This window comes from Lissotriton vulgaris, chromosome 2_2 (genome assembly GCF_964263255.1).
Source record: "Lissotriton vulgaris chromosome 2_2, aLisVul1.2, whole genome shotgun sequence".
NCBI classification, from domain to species: Eukaryota; Metazoa; Chordata; class Amphibia; order Caudata; family Salamandridae; genus Lissotriton; species Lissotriton vulgaris.
In genome coordinates, this window is record NC_141688.1 from 225160242 (window position 1) to 225182824 (window position 22583).

The window sequence follows — 22583 nt, forward strand, 5'->3', positions numbered from 1 at the left end:
ATCCATTTTGTAAAGAATCAGTCTGGTGTTGTAGTTGTCATTGTTTCAACTTAATTAGAAATCATCCATAGATCTCTTTGAAACACAAAATGTGTCCGCTAACAACCTTTATTTCACAGTTAGGTTCGCTCTGAGGTTCAGATGTTGTAGAAATGGTGTTCAAGCGATCTCCAATAGCCTCAGGTCAATCTACTTTATTAATGTGCTAATATTGCAAACTAGGGGATGTTGGCCTGATAGTCAAAAACAATCCCATTCAAATGTTAAGATAATGTACAATCCCATTCAAATGTTAAGATAATGTAACTTTTATCTTTATTCAACCAATTGAGTTCTCTTGATCGCGACACACAACCCCATTTCTATCCTGCATCATAATAATGGCCACCAAACTGACTCTTGAGCGTACTGACGATGAGCCTACTGCTCTTTTTATATGGCGTTTGCTCAGACAAGAAACAATTTACCATCTTTCTATGTACTCTCATCAACATATATTTTCTTATCACTTAGACTATATCATCTGTGATCTGGTTTCTGTACAATCTTATTCAATCAGAATTAATGAGAGGCAAATTTGTTTCAGATTATTGATTTAAACCAACTCGATATAAGTGATTATCTCAATGGCATACCTTCATGCAGTTTGTGTTAAATTTCATAAAAATTAATTGGGTTATGATTGTGTAGTGATTACCAAGGAAGAAATCAGATGAGGCAGGAGGAAAGGTAAGAGTATGTTTATTAATGGTCATCCACTCTCAGAATCGTGTCACTGAGCTCCTCAACATTCTAACTTGAGCTCCCGGGTACACCAACAGGGGGAAGAAGGAGGGATGGGAGGAATGTACCAAAGGAAAGAAAGAGAAGGATTACAACACATCTCCTACCCAAGAAGGGGAAGGAAAGCAAGCAGCAAGTAAACAGGTACAAGTTTGAAGTAGAATGCAAGTGCAGTTAATTAACCAGAGCAATTCTATCCCCGCTCTGTCCATGCTCTAACCGCACTACATTTTTCCCTTTGCTCTCGACATTATGTAGAGAGAGAAATGTACTCTGTCCAGTCTGTACATGAGTGGGTTTCTTCACCACTACTGGTTTTGAGGTTTAGATCTTTCACCCCATACTTCTGATCATACCATTTTTAGGTCGAAGCCTGCATTGCAGGGCATGGCCCTGCTGCAGGCAAAGACCTATTGTGAACAGGGGAATTTCAGTACTGCGTGAAACCATGCCCCCTTTTCCCTTTGGCGGGCCTCGCGAAACGGAGGCCTGCCATTGGACAATGCCCCTGTCCAGATGATTTGTCCGGCTGTGATCCCTCCTTTTCAGGACTCCGTGACCTGACTTCTGGTGTCGCAAACCAATTTCCAGAAATGTTGCTATGACAACCACGAGGCCGGTCACAGAGTCCTGGAGGGGAGGGATTCAGTGGCTGTTTCCACCCCCTCCCTTTTTTTTTTTGGGCGCAATTTTGCAGTCATTCCTGCTCGAGGTAGGGGAGAGGCGGTGCTGGTTTATAACTTGCCCAGGCCGATTTTTAATCCCAATCCAACCATGGATTACATTGCTGCAGCTGTCGGCGTTGGTAAATACGGCAGAAATGTGAAGACAGCCGGGAAGCAGGCCCTAACACGTTTTCGGTGGAAATGAGAAAATGTTACACAACACCAGAGTTAAACTTTTCCTTTCCTACACTGCCAGTAACTTATTGTGCTATGGATGGGGAAACGGTTGTCTACATGGGATACGAAAGCGGCAGAAGCGTAAACGTGGAGAAAAAAAACCTCATTTAGTTCATTGGCTGTGGCATTCGTACACATAGACTGTCTAGTGGCGCAGTATGTAGCTTCTGCACGCCCCACCTCCCGTCAATACGCGGGCTCGGGAGACGTCATCAAATGACTGCTTGGCAGGTCTGCGCCACGGGCAGCAGGAAGACTAGGTGAACCGCGTGCAGGGGAGCTGTGTTGGTAAGTAGAGCTGTGTTCTGCAGCTCCTACTCCGTTATCCTTACTTCCCGCAGTCCGTACAGTGTCCTTTCCCGGCTGCCATGGCCCCGCCTCCTCTTCTCCACACTCACTCAGCGCTTCCTACTTTCCCCCCAACTTGTTCCGTATCTTGTCCGGATTACCTCTGCCGCCAGCTCTGTACGCATAGGCTCCGTTCTCATTCTTCTGTGGTGGCAAGTTGTATTCCTTGATCTGCGGGGCTGGACTACCTTGAAAACCCCAACCAGCTCGAGGATGGGGGTACTATTGCTGCGGGCTAAATTTTTCTACAATAGGGTGACGCCCCTAGCATGGAGGAGACTTTCCACGTAGTCTGCAAATATTCAGGACGAATGGTTGAAAGTCTAAACCGGAACTCGGGAGAAACGGCCCGTTACACTAACCCATCTTAGGTGAAGTAAGTATAAAGATAACACCAGGGCTGTCAACTTTCCCTAGTTTATGTGCGATTTGCTGTTCCATTCTAGGGTTTTTCCTATTAATTCTGGGGCTTGTAGTCTTGCAAATGCCATAATAAAACAAGATTACAACCCCCAGAATTCAAAGGAAAAAACCTCGACTGGAGAAGTACATCACGCATTAGATCTGGGAAACTTAGCAACTTTGTGACAAATCAAAATAGTTCAGGTGACTGTAACCAGTGGTACAGTCTCTAACTGGTGGCTCAGTGGAACGCACACAACCTTCTGCCCTATTCGGCGCACCAAAACACCTTCTCCAATGCATTGTGCCCGGTTTTGTAGCTGCTGTCAAAAAAACATTTGAAATGCTGTTTTTTTACGCTACACCCTTAGTACTGACCCCTCGGTTTATGCTCCAGATTCACATTTGCAGAACCCATAGCACATCATGGATTTTCTTGGGAATCCCGTGTTTTTGTTTTACAGAATGTCATATGCCTATGATTGGCCGCTACTAACTGTGATGGACAAATGTTAAGTAAAAGTGATTTCTATGCGGTGTGCAGGAGTTGGTGATGGACTGAGTGCATGAGTTATGTGTTTGTGTGCTTGAGATGCAGTTATTGATCGTAATTCCTGGCATATTATGGGAATTTATGGTAGCCGTTGCAAAATAGGTAATTACTGGCACATTGTGCACCTCCGTTGTATTAGACAAATGGGGCAGTGGGGGGGTTAACTGCCAGACAATTACTGAAATAGACATTCATCACCTAAGAAGCGTGCAGAGGTATCCCACACGGCAACAAACCACAAATATTTACTTGCATCTCCTACTAACCCTAGGGATTTCGACATAATCAGAAGGGGCTTTTACCAGCTCTTAAAACTTATAAGAAGGAGGATCCATAATCTTCCTATGACACTACATGAGGGGACGTACCACTTCCCAAGTATCAGAGGTCACATTACGCAAGAAGAACTTTGAGGAGGGGTATTTGCCATCTGCAGTGATCCAGGTAAACCGTGATTTATTGCCCAAAAACTATAGGGACGCACATTTAGTACCTACCATAAAACAAGAATCCTGCTATTGACTGCAGGAAATAATTTAGAGAACGTGTGCTTACCACCTGCACTGTACGCCAAGGTACTGGTGAGCAATAGGAGATATATATTATTTTGGGGCGATAGCACTCTGTGATGGAGCCCTAGTGCCTAGCATAGGTGAAGGGTATGTTCATCCACAGGCTGTGGTGACTTAACTTTGCTGCTGGTTTGCAGAGAGCATTGCCTGTGGAGAACGGGCGAGGGCTGACCTCCTGTATGCCTCTCCAGCCTACTGGCCTGGTTTGGGTAGACAAGATTGGGGCCCTGCTCCAATCCTCACCTTTGTTCAGGCAGTTCACACCAAAGAACAAAGGCCAAATAGAAGTCCATTGTATTCCAGGTAAAGAGACCGCAAATCTGACAAAGACTGGCTGTATGATCAAAAGTAACCTGAAGGGCCAAGCTTGCATTTACAGGGCCTTTCGGCAGAGGCATGCTGTACGCATGTCTGGTGCTTCAATTAGGAGCATTAGCTGTCAATCTTAAGGCATCGACTAAGGGTGTCCTCAGCTACTACAGCAAGCCAGAACGTCTGCCAATTTTCAGCATATGGGGAGCACTTGAGCTGTCAAATGGTATTTTTTTAACATGCTGGTAATTCCTCCTGTTTACCTGCATTCCAGGTGTTTTGTTCCTCACCCAGCATTATGGGTGAGTGGAGTTGGAAATACTTTTCCTTGTCATAATTACAAATGTTGCAGTGTATGCCCTTGACCATTATTTTACACTAACTTTTAAACATGAGGGCATATTTGAAATACAAAAGTCACACTATACTGCAGATTAGCTCAAGCAGAAAATGACTTAAGGCACATATCAATTGCTCAGTTCCAAGAAGCTATTTTGAACTCCAACCTGCCTCCTACAGAATAAAGTTTACACGAAGAGTCTAACCCTCCCCAATAAATAAATACGAAGAAATATGCAAAACCATATATTTAATAAATATGCCTACTGTTAAAAGTTTAGCAGAGAGGATTATATATTGCACATCGTACTATGTTCAGTGCAAAGACAATGAAATATGAATAGTGGTTAAAGCAATCTGTTCATTTATATTAATAGTGTTGCTAACATAACAAAACAAGCATTGGCATAGCCAATAGGTCTCGCATTTGGGAATTTATAAGTGTTCAGCCATGCAGCAAATTATCCAGGATGCTGTGCCGCCAGGGATTGAAGATCCATACAGTTACTACACGCTGCGTCATGCAGTGTAATTCAAGAATACATGATTGCCACAGGAAACATTTATAGACACATTCCAAGGCTTGTTAACGCATCAACAGAAAGACAAGTGCGTCAATGCAAGTCAGCAGTACTATAACACTATGTGTGACTGCATCACTAGTCAGGTAAAAACATGTTAATCACAAGGTCTGCAACTATAAGAATAAGGAATTGGGCTTAGTTACCGTCAATCTGTGGTGAAATTTCATGGCAGTGTTCAACTAAACAAATGTATACCTAAAAAATATCCAATTGGAAAAAAACGTGCTTTCATAAGAAGGAACTGTATCCATTACCTTGAGAGTTTCCATGTTCAAAGCTGCAAATATATGCAGCCGTTTTGGAGCCTGTGCCTCAATATTAACAAAAATGAATTTGTTAGGCTGTAACGTAACTGGTGCTCATGTAAAGCGCTCCGATGACTTCGGGTCTAGTTCGCGCTATATAAAATGTCACAACAACAAACAGGTAGATAAAAAAAAATATGGGGGAATTTATTTCCCCATTAACGTGCATTGAAGAGGAGGTCATTTTAGTTAGGAGAAAGCAAAAAAAGAAAGCAACTTTTGGCTTTTAAAATCGGGATCTCCCTCCTGAATCAGGTCTATTGGCATGCATGAGTGTGTTGCTGATGTGCAAGACGGGTAGAGGATGTTGATTTGTCAGAATCGGTTTAGAATGCAGGTAAAAGCGGGCTGTGGCAAAGGGGCATGTGAACATGAACTTCTTTACAACGCATTACCAATACAAAGTGTTAAACTAAATTGAGAAATGTAAGCATCTGCAAAATCCTCTAGGCTGGCCCTGAAACATGATGGACAACCCGACAAACCAATGTCTGAACGGAGCTCACCCAAACAAGACAAAGGTTAAGAAGCATTGGCATAGCCAATAGGTCTCACATTTGGGACCTTATACGTTTTTAGCCATGTAACATTTGATGTTGTTGCCCCAAGGGTATTGTACTGCATAACTAAAAGCGTATAAGATTCCAAAGGCGATATCTATTCGCTATGCCAATGCTTTTTGGACAATGGGTTTCAAAACAAGCATTGGTATAGCCAATAGGTCTCACCTTTTGGACCTTAGAAGTGTTTAGTTAACCAGCACAATATCCTTTGTGCAACAACTTCAAGTGTTGCATGGCTAAACACTTATAAGGTCCCAACAGCGAGACCTATTGGCTATGCCAATGCTTGTTGTAGATGGCTTGATGTTTCTGAACTTTCTGATGACTGTCCCATTTGTTGACCACTGCAGGCTTTTCCCCCATCTAGCCAGAGAGGTACCAGGTTCTCTCCCTCTGAGACACAAAAATGCAGAGAGCTTGTCTCCTCCTGCTCCCCCGTGTGCTTGCTTCCTTCCTTCATTGGCCCTGGGTGTTTTCCGTGTTCTCCCATTCAGTGCCTTCTCGACCACGTACTTGGTCTATCATTATACAATCTCCCTGTGTTTTCTTGTTTCCCCTTGCTTTTTCCCGGCTCCATCATTCTGTGCTTTGATAATCTGAACGCGCTTTGTAGCACCACCACACCACTCCACACCACTCAGGGGCACCACCACATCACTCAGGGGCACCACCACATCACTCAGGGGCACCACCACATCACTCGGGGGCACCACCACATCACACGGGGGCACCACCACATCACACGGGGGCACCACCACATCACTCGGGGGCACCACCACATCACTCGGGGACACCACCACATCCCTCGGGGGCACCACCCCATGACTCGGGGGCACCACCCCATGACTCGGGGACACCACCCCATGACTCGGGGACACCACCCCATGACTCGGGGGCACCACCCCATGACTCGGCGGCACCACCCCATAACTCGGCGGCACCACCCCATGACTCGGGAGCACCACCCCATGACTCGGGAGCACCACCCCATGACTCGGGAGCACCACCCCATGACTCGGGAGCACCACCCGATGACTCGGGAGCACCACCCCATGACTCAGGAGCACCACCCCATGACTCGGGAGCACCACCCCATGACTCGGGAGCACCACCCCCACCACATCACTCTGGGCCACCCCCACCACATCACTCTGGGCCACCCCCACCACATCACTCTGGGCCACCCCCACCACATCACTCTGGGCCACCCCCACCACATCACTCTGGGCCACCCCCACCACATCACTCTGGGCCACCCCCACCACATCACTCTGGGCCACCCCACCACATCACTCTGGGGCGCCACCACCACATCACTCTGGGGCACCACCACCACATCACCCTGGGGCACCACCACCACATCATCACTCAGGACCACAACAGCACTGTCCTTGCTTGCTACCAATAAGCATTGCCATAGCCAATAGGACTCTCATTAGGCAAGTGTAAGATATTAGTTGTGTGAATAACAATGCTATTAATTTATATATTTTCAAAGCCAACACATATTAAAAAAATTATTTACAATACCAATAGCTCACACTTTCCTAATGCGAGACCTATTGCATTGCAAATGCTTGTTCATTCTTGATGTTTAAGTGCTGAAGAAAACTCTTCATTTCTTCGGAGGTAAACTGCACGTTGTCGGTTACAAGAACCACAGGTATCCCTTCAAAGGAAAAGACAGATTTCAGAAACGAGATGAAATTGTTGGTAGTAGTGGTAGAAGTGAATTTTCACATTTCCCAGAAAATGACTAAATTAACTTTGCCATATATTCAATTAGGCCTGAAAAGTACTTGAGTTCCTCCTTACATGTTGAAAATGGGGCATCTTTTACTGCTTGTATTAAGCTGTGTTTAGATCTGATCCCAACTTGTGAAATTTCATGTCCAAGGTAGTCAACCTCTGTTACTTTTACTTTACATTGGTCTTGTTTCACTGTCAATCCAGCCTCCGATAGCCTGGTACATACTTTTCTGAACACCGTGTCATGCTCTTCTTCAGAGGCACCAAATACTAAAACATCATCATGGAAGCACATACTATTATGAAAGCCACTAAGAACTTGCTGCATCATCTTTTGGAAAACAGCGGCAGCTGATGCAAACCCAAATGGCATCCGTCTGAACATGTATGTGCCGAAAGGGGACGAAAAGGGAGTTAAGGGTCTGTACTCCGGGTGCAGTTCTACCTGGTAGTATGCCATGGAAAGATCAATAACCGAGAAGAATTTGGCTTCTCCCATTGTGCTTAGCATTTCATTAATATTGGGGAGGGAAAACCACTCAACCCAAAAATGTTCGTTAAGGCTGCGTAAGTCAATGAAGAGATGGATGCCTTCCCCACTGCCTTAGAAGCGATAACAATGGGCGCCAGCCACTCTGATGAATCAGTGGGTTGTATGACCCCTAATTAACACAGTTTGTCTAGTTCAGCTTTCAGAGGTTGTCTAAGACGAAGTGGAACTTGACGTGTTTTGTGGACAATTGGTCTGGCACCCTGTCTCACTTTTATTTTATGTTGGAATTTTCCCAGAAGACACAGTTTGTCAGAGAATAGGCGAGGGAATTAATCACAAAGCATCTTTCCTAGATTAGGTTCCTCCACTAAAATGGCTTGCTCTTTATTGTTAGGGTCGAGTATGTCAAGTGCCTTCTTGTGTTTCCACCCCAAGAGGTTGGAACCTACACTCACCAGATACACTTTACCTTTGGTGGCTCTTCCCTTAAAGTGTATATGGGCTTCAAACATACCCACCAGGGGGATGGGATCCTTGGTGTACCTTTATGGAGAAATGTCTTGGCTATATATTGTTGTTCTCTGCTCTCTTCAAGTTCCCTTGAAGTCTTCTACGTTAAGAAGGGTGAAAGGGGAACATGAGTCCCCGAATATCTCTGTCATATGGTTACTGCGTTTCTATATATTGTGTTAAGTTAGCATGAGTTTATTAAATGTTTAAACAACACATTTTCCTTCGGCTTCAGTTTGCACACGACACCTAATTGTTATTGTAGCTTTCAACCTAGACGAAAGATGTGATTTATTTGAGAATAATGTTATTGCTCTGATATCAGTCGTGTTTGGTACAACTGTCAGCACACTGAGAGCTGCACCCTCTAAGAATAACCTAACACAAGGTTGCTGAAAGCCTGATCCTCGCACTACATTAGACATAACACAAATAATGTTGCTGCCAACATTTGGGCTCTACGGGGGATTAAGATAGAGTTACAGGGAATGAATCAACACACTTGATGCTTCGCATGCAGAGAGCTGGTAGCTGTTAATGTGATCTCCTCCTACTGAGAATTAGAGGTATGGGCCCGCCCTGCTAGAACCCAAATGAGACCTTCTTAGATATAATATAATATGCTAAATAGGGTGCGCGAAATATAGGTGATACAGATTTCTATAGATTTTGCATTATAATATGCTATCACCGTTCGCTTATTATGGACTAGTGACTATGCTGCTAACTCTGGTTTTTATAATATGTATGTTGATATTATATAAGATACTGTGTTTGAGAACTTTGCATTGAAAAATAAACATTTCAAACTTGCACGTGTGTTCTTTGCCTCCCAGTTTCGGTTTGTAATGATTATATAATGAAAGAGTGTTCATGTGTTCCACGATACCTGAGGTACCCTAAGTTCATGTTCTGGATTGTCTAAGTCATTGGTAAGTTATTACTACTGATGAGACACTGTAGCTAGCTTGGTAAGGGGATTTCTGAAACTAAGGTGAGTTTTGGGTCACCCTAACTCACCCAGGTTCTAGATCTCTGTGCACAGTTCTGTGGGAGAACGGAAAACCTGCTACATCTCCACGGATTTGTCATTGATAAGTATTTTACATTTAGGGTAATCGGGAGCAGAACCATCGCATGTACTTTTCACTTAAAAGATGAGCATCTGAAAGAGACACGTTAGTGATAGATTCCTTACCTTCGAATATCCCCAGGCGTCAGACTGGATCCGGAAACTTTTGCGTAGCAATGCCCCTGCGCGTCAGTAGGCGTCGTCTGCGGCTCTGCGTCTGTCACCGGCATCGTTAGCGCCAGAATGACGTCGCCGGAGTGGTGACGCAGGGTGCCGCTCTCGACGTCGTATGGAGACTTTTATTTCCACGGACCGGCCCCATCTTTTGAACCTAAATTTCAGGTGATGGGTGACGAGGGAGATTGGAAGGGGTCTGTGGACCCTCTGGCACAGGAGTGCCAGTCTCAACAGGAATGGACATGTGAGCTTGGGGATGCCAGTGTACTGGACACTTCGCCAGACACTGGCTTTGCCAAGGCATTGGGCCTAGAGATCCCCGTGGCGGCCGTGTGGACTTACCTCCTCACTGAGGTCCTTAAACCGCAGGCAAGCACGGCTGAGCCTCTGCTGTAGTTTAGTGAGGCCTTGTGTCACGTTCTTTTGGGCACTTTGTCCAAGCCCGCTACAGGTCAGCCTGCAGATAGGAACGTGGCCAGACGCTACCGCCCGGCTCCTGGCGACCCTTGCTTCTTGTCCACCCACCCCACCCCCGAGAGCTTGGTTATCCAGGCCTCTACTTCCTAGACCACATTTGCGACGGCTCCGTCCGATCGGGAATCCAAGAGGTACGAGCAATTCGGTAAGAAGGTGTTCTCGTCCCTGAGATTTGGGACTGCGGTTAGTCAATACTGCATGCCTCTTGGGCCGCTACACCCACACTCTGTGGGACACTGTCGCGGACGTGCTGGCACAATGTCCGGAGGAGGCCCGGACTAAACTCGCCCAAGCCCTTGCGGAGGGTCAAGATGCGGCACGCTATTCCATCCGGTGTGGGTTGGATTCCACGGACTCACTGGACAGAGGGATGGCAACAACGGTGGCAGTTCGACGCTACGCCTGGTTGAGGACCGCCAACTTTACGGCTAATGTCCAGGCCACCCTTCTGTAAATGCCGTTTGATGGCCGTCGCCTCTTTGGCCACAAGGCAGACCATGCGATTGTGAGTTTTAAGGACTCCAGGGCTACGGCCTAATCCTTGGGCCTCTCTGGCCCCACGCCAGTAAACTGGTGCCTTTCTCTCCTTTCGTGGCCAAGGAAGGGGCGCTCCTACACGTGCTGCCAGCCACACACCGCAGACTAATACACAGCACGGTGCGTGCTGTGGAAACCGCAGTGGCGGCGATCGGGGACAACGGCGAGGCCAGTCCACACCTTCCCCTGCAGCATCCGCCGCAAAACCCTCCTAGTCCGTGTTTTCAGGCCCATGTGACGCCAGTGGGGAGCAGGGTTCGCCATCACCACTTCCACTGGTGCACTGTCACGTCGGACATGTGGGTGCTGCAGATCGTCCGAAGGAGCTACTCCTTCCCCTTCGAGGCGACCCCTCCAGCTATGCCACCGCGTGTCGGGGGGATCACTTGCAACTTCTGCAAGAGGAAGTAACAGCCCTCTTGGCCAAGGGGGCCATCGAGCGCTTTCCTGGGCCAGAAGTAGGGTGTGGTTGTGACTCCCACTACTTTCTGGTACCCAAGAAAGGCAAAGGGGGCCTGCGCCCTATCTTGGACCTCAGAACGTCAACGGCTTACACCGGAAGGAGAAGTTAAAAATGCTGACATTGGCTCAGGTCTTAGCTGCCCTGGACCCAGGAGACTGGATGGTAGCGTTGGACGCTTATTTCCACATCCCCGTCCTGCCGGCGCTACCTGCGGTTCTCGGTAGGCCACGAGCACTTTCAGTTTACTGTGCTCCCCTTCGGCCTTACCAGTGCCCCACCGGTGTTCAAGAAAGTGATGGCGGTGGTCGCAGCTCATCTGCGCAGGTTAGGGGTTTCAGTCTACCCCTACCTCGACGACTGGTTGTTGAAGGCGGGCTCGCCCCAGACAGTCAGCCACCTCCTGACAACAGCGGACCTCCTGCACCAGCTGAGGTTTACCATCAACGTGCCAAAGTCACACCTGTGCCCCTCTCAGAAGCTCCTCTTAAACGGAGAGGTTCTGGACTCGGCGCAGTTTCGGGTTTATCCTCCCGAACAGCGGGTTTGGGATATTCAGGCTCTGATTACACTCTTTCAGCCTTTATCCCGGGTCTCGGTCAGGTTAGCGCTGCGGCTTCTGGGGCTTATGGCCTCCTGCATCCTTCTGGTGCATCACAACAGGTTGCGGATGCGGGCTCTTCAGTGGGACCTGAAGTTTCAGTGGGCCCAGCATCAGGGCAACCTGTCCGACCATGTCATGATCTCGGAGGGCACTGTGAGACAGCTGCAGTGGTGGCTCACGGACCGCGATTGAGTCAGTGGCCGATCCCTCTCCCTTCCCCAACTCGAGCACATAGTTGTGACTGACGCGTCCCTCCAAGGCTGGGGAGGCCACATGGGAGAGGCTGAGATCAGAGGCCCCTGGTCTCCGGCGGAGTCCCAGCTCCATACCTACCTTCTGGAGCTGCGGGAGATTCGTCTAGCACTGAAGGCATTCCTCCCCACTGTCCGGGGGAGTGTAGTGCAGGTGTTCACGGACAACCCCACCGCCATGTGGTACTGCAACAAACAGGGCGGGGTGGGGTCGTGGACCTTCTGCAAGGAGACTTTGCGCCTCTGGCAGTGGCTGGAACATCAGGGCGTGACCCTGGTGGTTCAACGCCAGGGCGGACGAGCTCAGCCGAAGGTGCATGATGGCATCTGAACTCTGACGTTGCACAAGGCCTTTTTCTGCAGTGGGGAAAGCCTTGGTTAAATCTATTCGCCACCGAAGAGAACGCGCAATGTCATCAGTTCTGCGCGTTGAAATTTCCAAGATGGCACTTGCGTGGGGACGCTTTTCGTCGCGAGTGAAGTTGCGGTATAATGTACTCCTTTCCGCCTATACCACTTCTGCCCAGAGTGCTGACGAAAATCAAGGGCGAACGGCCCAAAGTCATTCTTGTGGCTCTAGACTGGGCGTGAAGGTACTGGTATCCCGAGCTACTCAGTATGTCAGTCGATACCCCGATTCGTCTGCCTCTTTAGGAGTACCTTCTGTCGCAGCAGCAGGGGATGGTACTCCACCCAAACCTGTCCACTCTCCACCTCCATGCTTGGAGATTGAGCGGCGACAGTTGAGGCCATTTGATTTGCCTCCTGAAGTCTGTAATGTCATTCTGGCAGCCAGGTGTCCCGCCACAAAGTCGGTATACCCCTGTAGGTGGAACAGATTTGTGGCATGGTGCACAGCAAAGGCTGTGGATCCTCTCATTGCCCCTCTTTCTGAGGTTCTCCTCTTCCTACTTTCTCTTGCCCAGCAGGGCTCTGCTCTGGGCACTTTCAAGGGCTACCTTTCTGCCCTTTCAGTCTTCTAAAGGCTACCTGATCAGCCTTTTTTGTTCAAGTCCCCCATTGTAAACGGATTCTTAAAGGGCATCACTCATATGTTCCCTCCTGTTCCTTTCGTGATGCCCCAGTGGGACTTGCACCTGGTTCTAACTTACTTGATGTACGCTCCCTTTGAGCCGCTTCATAACTGTCCTCTCTGTCTTCTTACGCTTAAGGCTGCTTTCCTGGTTGCCATCACCTCTGCCAGGAGAGTGAGTGAGCTCCAAGCTCTTTCCTCTAAACCTCCTTTCCTGTCTGTCCATCCGGACAAGGTTGTGTTGCGGACAAAACCCTCTTTCCTGCCCAAGGTTGCCCACCTTCTTTCCGTCTCCGCATCCCTCGAAAGAGGAACAGAGGCTCCACCGTCTGGACCCAAAACGTGCTCTCTTACTATCTGGATCGCACACGCCAGTTCCGGGTCGATGACCAACTCTTTGTTGGTTATGTGGGCGCTAAGAAAAAACGGGCGGTGCACAAGCGCAGCATCTCTCGTGGATTGTGTTGTGCATCCAATCGTGTTACTCTTTGGCTAAGAAGGAACCTCCTGTTGGGCTGAGGGCTCACTCCACTCGAGCCAGGGCGACTACTAGTGCCCTGGGCTGAGGAGTCCCCTTGCAGGACATTTGCAGGGATATTGCTACGCAAAAGATTCCGGATCCAGTCTGACGCCTGGGGATATTCTAAGGTAAGGAATCTATCACTAACTAATGTCTCTTACAGACATATCGTTACACAAGTAGTAACTTGTGCTTTAGTTGTTCTTCACCTTCGACCGTGACCGCTTTGACTTGGCCACTATCTCTGTCCCTACAGACTGTGGCTAAGTGTCTTCTTTTATTACATTTCTTGCAAAGCGCGCTATGTGCGGTGCAGAATGGGCTGTTGACTAAATGGTTGTTGCTCCCACATCTGAAGCATTTGAGGCTTAATAACTCCCTTGATGGCTTATTGCATGGTTCCCCATTGTGTTTGACTTTAAAAACAGTAATACTAGATTTACTAGGTTGATAAACCTTTATGGAGGCTACCACTTCTTACGTCACTTTCATTTGTTTTATGATTTATCCGTATGTTCGATCAACTGGGCTATGGCGATTGCTTCTTCCAAGGTGGGATTTTTAGTTAATAACTTTTTTTGTATCCTACTGCTGTTAGTACATCTGACTAGCTGATCGCGAATTAGACAGTCATTGAGTTCTCCAAAGTCACATCTTTGGGTGAGACCTCTTAGTACAGCAACATAACCTTTGACAGACTCATTCTTGTGTATTTTAAGTTTCATTTTATTTCTTTACCCTTAGATAGGCTGCAATTGTTTCTTTTTGTCACGTCATGACGCCATTTCCTTAGCTTGCCTTTTATGCTGAGCATCTCCCCGTACTGCATATGCTTTCTCAATGAGTACTTCTATCAAAGAGCGGGGACGTCCCTAGTTGTTGGAATGAATTCTTCTCTCATTGATCCTTAGTAACTTTCCTTGATAGATTCTCTAAGTTTGTTTTACCTCCAGTTGATCAATTACCACAGAGTAACGTGTAGTTTGAGTCCAGTTTGACTCTGTGAGATTTTTCACCATCCCAGTCCAACACTTGATTGTTGTTATTGCAAAGGTAATACATGCCTGCTATTGGATGTACCACCTGAGTCAACTATCTTACACATTAAACAATAGGTAGCCAATTCGAGCCTTGACCTACTCCTGTTTAGGTGATATATCATTGGAAAAACTGCATTAGCTGCTGGTTCCAGGGCGTTTGTTGTATCCTCCTGGTACTGCTGAGCCTGACTTTGGTTACAACTACCTGAAGCTGGTATCCAAGTCACAAAGCGCATTGATTAGGTGGTGGTATCCAACTTCCTGCAAGGCTAATTGCATGAAGGGTGGTCATTAAAAAGGTTTCACAGCTCTGCCATGCTGCAAATTACCCATCGCTGATGGTACTATAAAATTGACGACTTTGGGCATGTTTAGATGGACTCAACAGTGTTTTATAGATTCTGATCCACTTGAGTCCACTCCGGTAGGGAACCACAGTACCACGACAATCTTTTTTGGTGATCTCCATCCAGAGTGTAGAGGATTTTGGCTCCCCTACTCCCAACATCCTGGAACAGCAGTGTTACTCTGCCACTGACACTTCAGCAGTGCATGCACTTGTGAAGACCTCCACAGAGCTTTTGGTTAGTCGAAGACACGATTTTTGCTGTATGTTAATCGTGGTAATCTGCCTTGCAGGTCGCATTTTGTATGCTCTGTCAATAATGTAGTTTAATTCTCATGTAATCTCAGTTAGAACGGTCTACATGTTTGCTTGTACAAAAGAAAGGAAACATTCTAACAAAGAATGTTTCTCTCTAAAATAGTGCGGCATTGCCTTTCCCTGGGCATCTGCCCTCTTTCCCCGGTCTCCTCCCTGTTATGGGAACCTCTTTCTGTGGGACTTACACAATTGAACAATGTGGGAAAGGCTTATTTTTGAATCCAAGATTAACAAAGATGTAAATCTTTTTACCTGTAGGACAACCTATTTATTTGCATTTCAAAGCGTTGTTCACAGCATGGCACGTGAATCATGTACCATTTGCCTTAGTAATATTTTGTGCTCACTGTATTTGCACACCCAGGGTATTTACTGCTTGCTTACAAATTTGCATATTAATCTAGTGCTGAGTCTACCGTTCCCTAGACCCTCTTTTATAGAAGTAACTGTACACAAGGTGGAGCTGATAAGAGCTATGTTGATTTTTTACAAAGCAGATAAAATACTTCTTTAGTTGCTCTCCCATGTCTCGCTGATGTACACGCCTTTTCTCTATAAGCTAGCCTTCTGGCAGTCCCTTTGTGGAGGTAGTACTTGCCAACTACGCCTACTGAATTGGTGCAAGCCTGCAATTCCACCAGTAAGTTATTTTATTGCATTTAAATTGCATGTGGAGGGCTCCGGGGCAAAATGATTGGTCACTAAGATGTAATATTGCAGTTTGCCCGTCCACCATACCACATCACTGGTCCAGTTATAATAACATCACTTTTTTCAATTGTTTGGGAAGAGGATCATGTGTTTTAAATTCACATAAGGGTTCATCAACGACATCTGGGAGGGATGTGGCAGGCCTTACTGCATGTAGCTTTGACAGGTTTTCTCGAGTGTGAGCATATTGCTATTGGAGTAAGATTAAAGACTAAGAGTACAGGATGAGTAAGTACATTTCTTGTGTTCAACTGTATTGGCAGATACATCACAGAAGTCATTCAGTTGTCATTTTGCAAAATAAAGGTACTTTCTTGGTAGGCTAACAAAGATGGAAAATTCTTCAGTCTGAAGTTGTAAAATGCTAAATTCAAGTATATAATAATAATAATAAATGAAGGTATCTTTAAGGTTGTCACTGTCCACTCTTATTAAAATGAATTTATATATTTTTAAGGTGGTGCCCCAAATTATTACCCAAACAGCTTCAGCGCACCTGAAAATCAGCCCAGAGTCATGGAACATTGCTTTAAGGTCTCTGCCGATGTGGCTCGTTACAACAGTGCCGATGATGACAACGTTACCCAGGTGAAACTGAGTGTGATGGGTACATCCCCTGTGCCTGAATTTTGTGGCAGTTTGTATAGTCCTTCTGAGTAACTTGATGCAGTTTTGTACAGGATTTAATTCTGGATTCCTTTTGTTCAGACTACCAACTTTCAGTTTCAGTGCACCACTGTTTGTAGAGCTTCTTAATCTGCTGTGTATGTTGATTGTGAAGTAAATGCAACATCTTCTGTGGATGAGAGTATGTGCTGGGAAGATTCCATTTGTTCCCTGTTGAAGCCTTGATATTTTGTCTTTGAAAAAGTTTATGAATTGTACCTGTGGTGAGATTAATAAACTATAGAAATATATTTTACGATTTTATACAAACAAAATGTGAGCCTTGAATGACTGAACTAATTCTTTTAACTTTTGTACTATAACATTTTGCACTCCTCTTTAGGTCTCGCCTGTGCAGTGCGCATACGCTGCATAGGAGGGCCTTTAGCCGTCGCTCTGCTCATTTTCAAGCACACACTCGTGCTTGTGGCGGCATCCACTTTGCAGGAGCGAGCAGGGGTGCACCACAAGCACAAGTGCAGTGCTTGAAAATGAGCAGACTGCGCGTGCATGCACACACAACTCCCGGGCTCGCCTCCTGCTCCTCCCTCGCATGCGCTAGCCGGTCCCCTTTTTCATCAACAGGCCCCTTTTGGGTGTATAAAATTCTCTGCGTAGACACTTTAAGAAGTAGTACCTTATTGTGTGCAACGTCCACATCAGCGGACTGCTAAATCTTTTGGTACCAGGAGTTTTTCGCTACTTTAAAATAGTCTTGCCGCTTCGTGCTCTGGTATGTTTTGCTTTACACAGGAATAATGGTGCTCACACAATGACAGACACCTAGCCCTATATTCACCGTTTAATTTATAGCTGCGCTGGCCACTGTGCCATTGCCAGGCACCTTAAACCAACGTATAAACACATTTATGAGCGCAGCTCAAAATGCGGAAAAAAAAGGTAGGAGGAAAAGGCAGCTCGCACAGGCTCCGTTACAAGAAAGCCTGCTAGTGTATGAGCCTTCTAATGTCTGGAGATCCGCAGCAATATATCAAATCCCCTGCCTAATCCATCACTGTCTCATCTCTCCTCCTTTCCGTGTTCACACAATAGCAGCCACTTTTCCTCCTAATCATCACTTATTTTATGGCTACTCTGGTTAGTGCCACGTCGACAATCACCTTAAAATTACATAGGGAAACATACTTGGGGTCACAAGGTAACATACCAAATAGTGAGGGACAAGGGGGTAGCAGCGCGCACAGGCTCAAATATATGCAGGTTCTCTTAGTTCATTAGCTTCCCATTGTCGGTATATTGACAATGCTATACCTAATTACACTACTAGGTGTTCTCTTCCAGGACCTTTTGGTTACTTAGTAGCTCCTTGCGGTGCTTTATTTTGTGGTAAGTACTGCTTTTGCGCAATAACACCCACCTTTTTTTATATTCATTGCTACATTTATAGCTGCATTACCCAGTGCCCCAATGCCAGGTATCTAAATACTACATGGGAGCACACTTGGAAGGACAGATTATAATGCAAAAAACTGTGGGGAACGGAAGAGCAGCGCGTTTAGGCACATATATATGCAAGCCTGCTCAGTTCATCAGCCTTCCAATGACGATACACATATACCTGCAGCCCCACCCCGTCCCCCCATTAGTAGATCCGGTCAGCCATTTAGCTTACTGCAAGTGTTTATTCAATTACTGTGAAAAGTAGTGCCCCATCATGTGTGCCGCTGGCTTAGCTTTACTCTACCAACAACTTTTTCTCACTTAAAAGCTCACCACTGGGCCTTGGGTGCAGCGCTCCTCCCTGACAGGCCCCCCCCACCCTGCCTTCTCTTTCTCCCTCAGACCTTCTCTTTAATATACCCTTTAATCTTTCAGTTATTCAAAACCACTTTGTTTCTTCCTGCAACTTATTTTTTGTCTCTGGACATCTTGTGTATCCCTCTGCCACCATGCTCTCTTTTATTTCTCAGTTCATCCCGTCCCGCCGTTTCCCTCACTCCATCCCTCAGACCATCTCCTTAATCTCCCCCTTAACCTTTGAGGTCACACAGCGTCTCTTTCTCTCCTCCTAACTCCTAGGCAATGTATTCTCTCGCAGCACTGTGTGTGTATCCTTATTTCAACCCAATCTCTCTCGCACACCTGCCCCCCGACTATCCCTTTTATGCCTCTCATTCTTTTTAATCTCTTAGATCCTCTCATGTGGCCTATCCCACCTGCATCTCTTAAGCCACCCCTCCTAACCCTCCCCCTACCTGCCTCTCTTTACACACCTCTACCAACCCTCCCCCGCCTGCCTTTAACACCATCTCTCCGAACCCTCCCCTTCCTGCCTCTTACGCCATCTCTCCTAGCCACCTCTGCCTGCCTCTTACACCATCTCTCCTAGCTACCTCCACCTGTCTCTGTGACACATCTCTCCTAACCCTCCCCGTCTGCCTCTTGCACATTTCTCCTAACCCTCCTCATCTGCCTCTCTTACACATCTCTCCTCACCCTCCCCGTCTGCCTCTTGCACATCTCTCCTAACCCTCCTCATCTGCCTCTCTTACACATCTCTCCTCACCATCCCCGCCAACTACGTTCTTCTAGCCAAGCCCTCACCACTGTACCTCGCATCAACAAGACCACCATGGGAGGCAGATCCTTTTCATACCTGGCTGCTAAAACATGGAACTCACTCCCCGCTTACCTTCGCCTCACCCAGAACCACCTAGCGTTCAGAAAGCAGCTTAAAACATGGATATTTGACAAATAATCCTCCTCCCCTTCCTAAGCGCCTTGAAACCCTCTGGGTATGTAGTGCGCTATACAAATTTTAAGACTTGACTTGACTTGACTAACCCTCCCCATCTGCCTCTTATACATCTCTCCTAACCCTCCCTGTCTGCCTCTTACACATCTCTCCTAATCTTCCTTGTCTACCTTTTTCACATCACTCCAAACCCTCCCTGCCTGCCTCTTAGTCCTTCTCTCCTAACCCTCCCCCACCTACCTCTTAGTCCATCTCTCCTCACCCTCCCCACCTGCCTCTTACACATCTCTCCAAACCATCCCCACCTGCTTCTCTTACACCATCTCTCCTAGCCACCTTCGCCTGCCTCTCCTACACGTTTCTTCTAACCCACCTGCCTGCCTCTTACACATCTCGTCTAATCCTCCTCGTTTGCCTCTCTGTCTTCATATCTTGTATCGCTCTCCCTCCTTACATCTGTTTTATCCTTACTCTCTGTAGGCCTTTTCATGTATCCCTTTTCCACTTTCCTCTCCTCCCATCTCCTTCATCCCTTTCCTCTCACACTCTCTGCTAGGTCATCTTATGTTTCCCTCCCAACTTATTCCCTTTCCTCCCATCTCTTGCCTCCCTTTCCTACGTCCTGCTTTATATTTCTCCCTCCTAGGACACCTCATGCCCTTTACTACATCTTCAACCATCTTTTTCAGCCCTCTCCAAGACCGCAAATTTTTTGTCTCTCGTGGACCATCTCGTGTTTCCTTCTCCTCCCTCCCTCTCAAACCATCTATTGTTTGTATGATAGAGATACACATGGCTAAACCACTCGTGCCTCTACCACGCAACCAACGCGTCTTAACCATGTTATTTCGTGTTGAAGGCCTGAATGGTAAAGGGGCATGCGTGGCAAGGCTAGCGGCCCCCTCCCCTAAGCTACAAACTTCCTACCTTCCTTCCCTGCACTGAGGTCCAAATACCAGACCCCCTCCCAACACCCACACAGTCCCTATCCCTTAACAAACACTACGTACCCCGACCCCGACCACCCCCTTGCTGTGTCAATAAAACTAGCCTAAACCCTCCCTCTGCCCTCAGGCCTAAAACCCAAACCCCTATTTTAAACCAGCATTGGCCTAGCCAATAAGTCTTGTGTTTGGGACCTTATAAGTATTTAGCCTTGAAATAGTTGATGTTGTTGCACCAAGGATATTGTGCTGGATAACTAAACACTAATAAGGTCCCATAGGTGAGACCTAATGATTATGCAATGCTTGTTTCACTTGGATTTATTGACCTTCCACTAGAATACAATCTTGCTTCTCAAAGCCTAAACAAAACTAATATTTTAGAGAACATCCAGCTAGTTCACCCGTGATCCAGTGTTTCAACCCAAATATATTTGGATCTCCAATATTTGTTGATCATTAGGGGGAACACCTGTATCTTGATTGATAGCCATTAGATTTTTTTTCATTTCCCTGGACAATTCTTAGATTTTTGCAAATGCCTGAAGCTCACAGTGACTTGCGACTGCCCAAACCCGCGACTTCCCAAACCCGAAGTCCCTCAAAAGGAATTCTTAGAGAAAAGAAATTGTCAATTTTTTTCTTCTGTCTCCTATTATATAGTGGTAATAACCTACACCCACTCTCAGGGATGTGGAATTCCTATAGCCCGACGTCTTTGGGGCAAGGGCAACAAGTTTTAATGTGTATTTTTTCCTTGGGACAAGTAGGCCCAACCCCCTGCAACACAAACCCTTGGGCTGCCACATTAAGGATCAGGGAAGGGCACTGTCTGCAATTCAGTAATTTTTGTGTGCATATGGTAATTGTTGTTCAAACTTGTGTTTATGGTTCATTAATTGAAATCCTTTATTAAAGTCGGCGCTGTAAGTAAATGTAAGTTCTGACTGCTCTACTGACCGTGGTTCCAGTATAAAAATGTGTACACAAGGTTTCAAAGTTTAGCAATTTGAGGCTATGCATAACTCCCCCAGAATGCTTTCTAATTAGATGCAAATATTTTCAAAAGCCTAAAAGAGATTAAGGATTATTTGCTTTCAATATAAAATGTTCCTTAAAAAATGAAAGTAGGAATTTGTTTTTGCTAAACTTCTGTAAAATTTCAGGTACTGTTTCTTTGCTGCATCATTTAGTAAAATGTGTTGATGCAGGCTAGTATTTCCCAAAAATATTCATATTGAGAAACAGTGTAACCAGTTTCAATAAGATTATGGGAAACATACAAATTAACAAGCATTGGCAAAACCAGTAGGTCTGAAATGGGTGGTCAGCTTTTTAGTTTTGGCAATGCAGGACTTGTTTTGGTATTAGTTACTGGCACTGAACAAAATGAAGAGAAGAGACTGGAGAATTTTAATAAACACAATAGGTCATGGTTAACGCCAGACCAAATTTGGGGCCCAATTATTAAAGAAAGTATCAAAAGTGCACCCTTGTTATATGTCCTTGCATTAAGTGCTGCTATATAGCTTTCGTGATATGAACCCTGGCATAATCAGAGAGGCTATTCAAGAGCTCTTATATGATGAGATTGTTGCCATAATTTGTCGCCACAATACATGGCACCAAAGAGACAAGTGGATGTATGAAGCAACCTGCCCCATGGACAAGTAGATAGTTTAATAAATTCCACACACCTGACTCTGTAGACTTGCATCTAACAATATCAGACGTGCTTTATCCACTGATGGATTTCCATCCGTGTTTTTCATATTTGGATATTGGAGCACACTTGTACATGGCACTTGTACACCCAGATTGCCAAACTACTCAAATAATGTTGTTGAGACAAATATTCAATTAGCTTCTTTTCAGCAACTGACCACGTGTTATTATTTTTTAGTTGAAACGCAGTTTGGGAAGACTTGTGCTTACCTTGACTGTGTGCAAGAGACCTCCATAGGGATTAAAAGTGAATAACCAAAGGAAAACAGTAAATGCAGGAGTATTTAATAGTGACTCACTAGTAATCCATAATGTTTAAATAGTTATTGATCTCTGTAAAAGAAGTTATGGTAAAAACAAATTACGGCATACAAAACAAGATACAAACGTTCCACATGTTGCAAGTAACCGCAAAAGAAGGGAAAGCTTATTGCCCATCTGCACTTCCCTGCTTACTTATTATTAAAGGCAAGAGGGGTTTATGTAATTAGTCCTACTTTCAGTCCATCAGGAGGTAGTCACCGAGTCAGAGGAGTCCTGGGGAAACTGCCCGCCTTGCTTTCTCCTAAGG

The 22583-nt window shown here is 46.0% G+C and overlaps 1 protein-coding gene across 1 annotated transcript in view; it reads left to right on the forward strand.

Annotated features, from left to right (window-relative positions):
• Positions 1-22583, forward strand: part of LOC147729276 (catalase) — a 316196-nt gene that overhangs the window by 263052 nt on the left and 30561 nt on the right. Inside the window, exon 10 of the mRNA XM_086959591.1 lies at positions 16419-16549. Coding sequence (XP_086815717.1) covers positions 16419-16549 — 131 coding nt within the window. The remainder of the gene's footprint in view (positions 1-16418; positions 16550-22583) is intronic.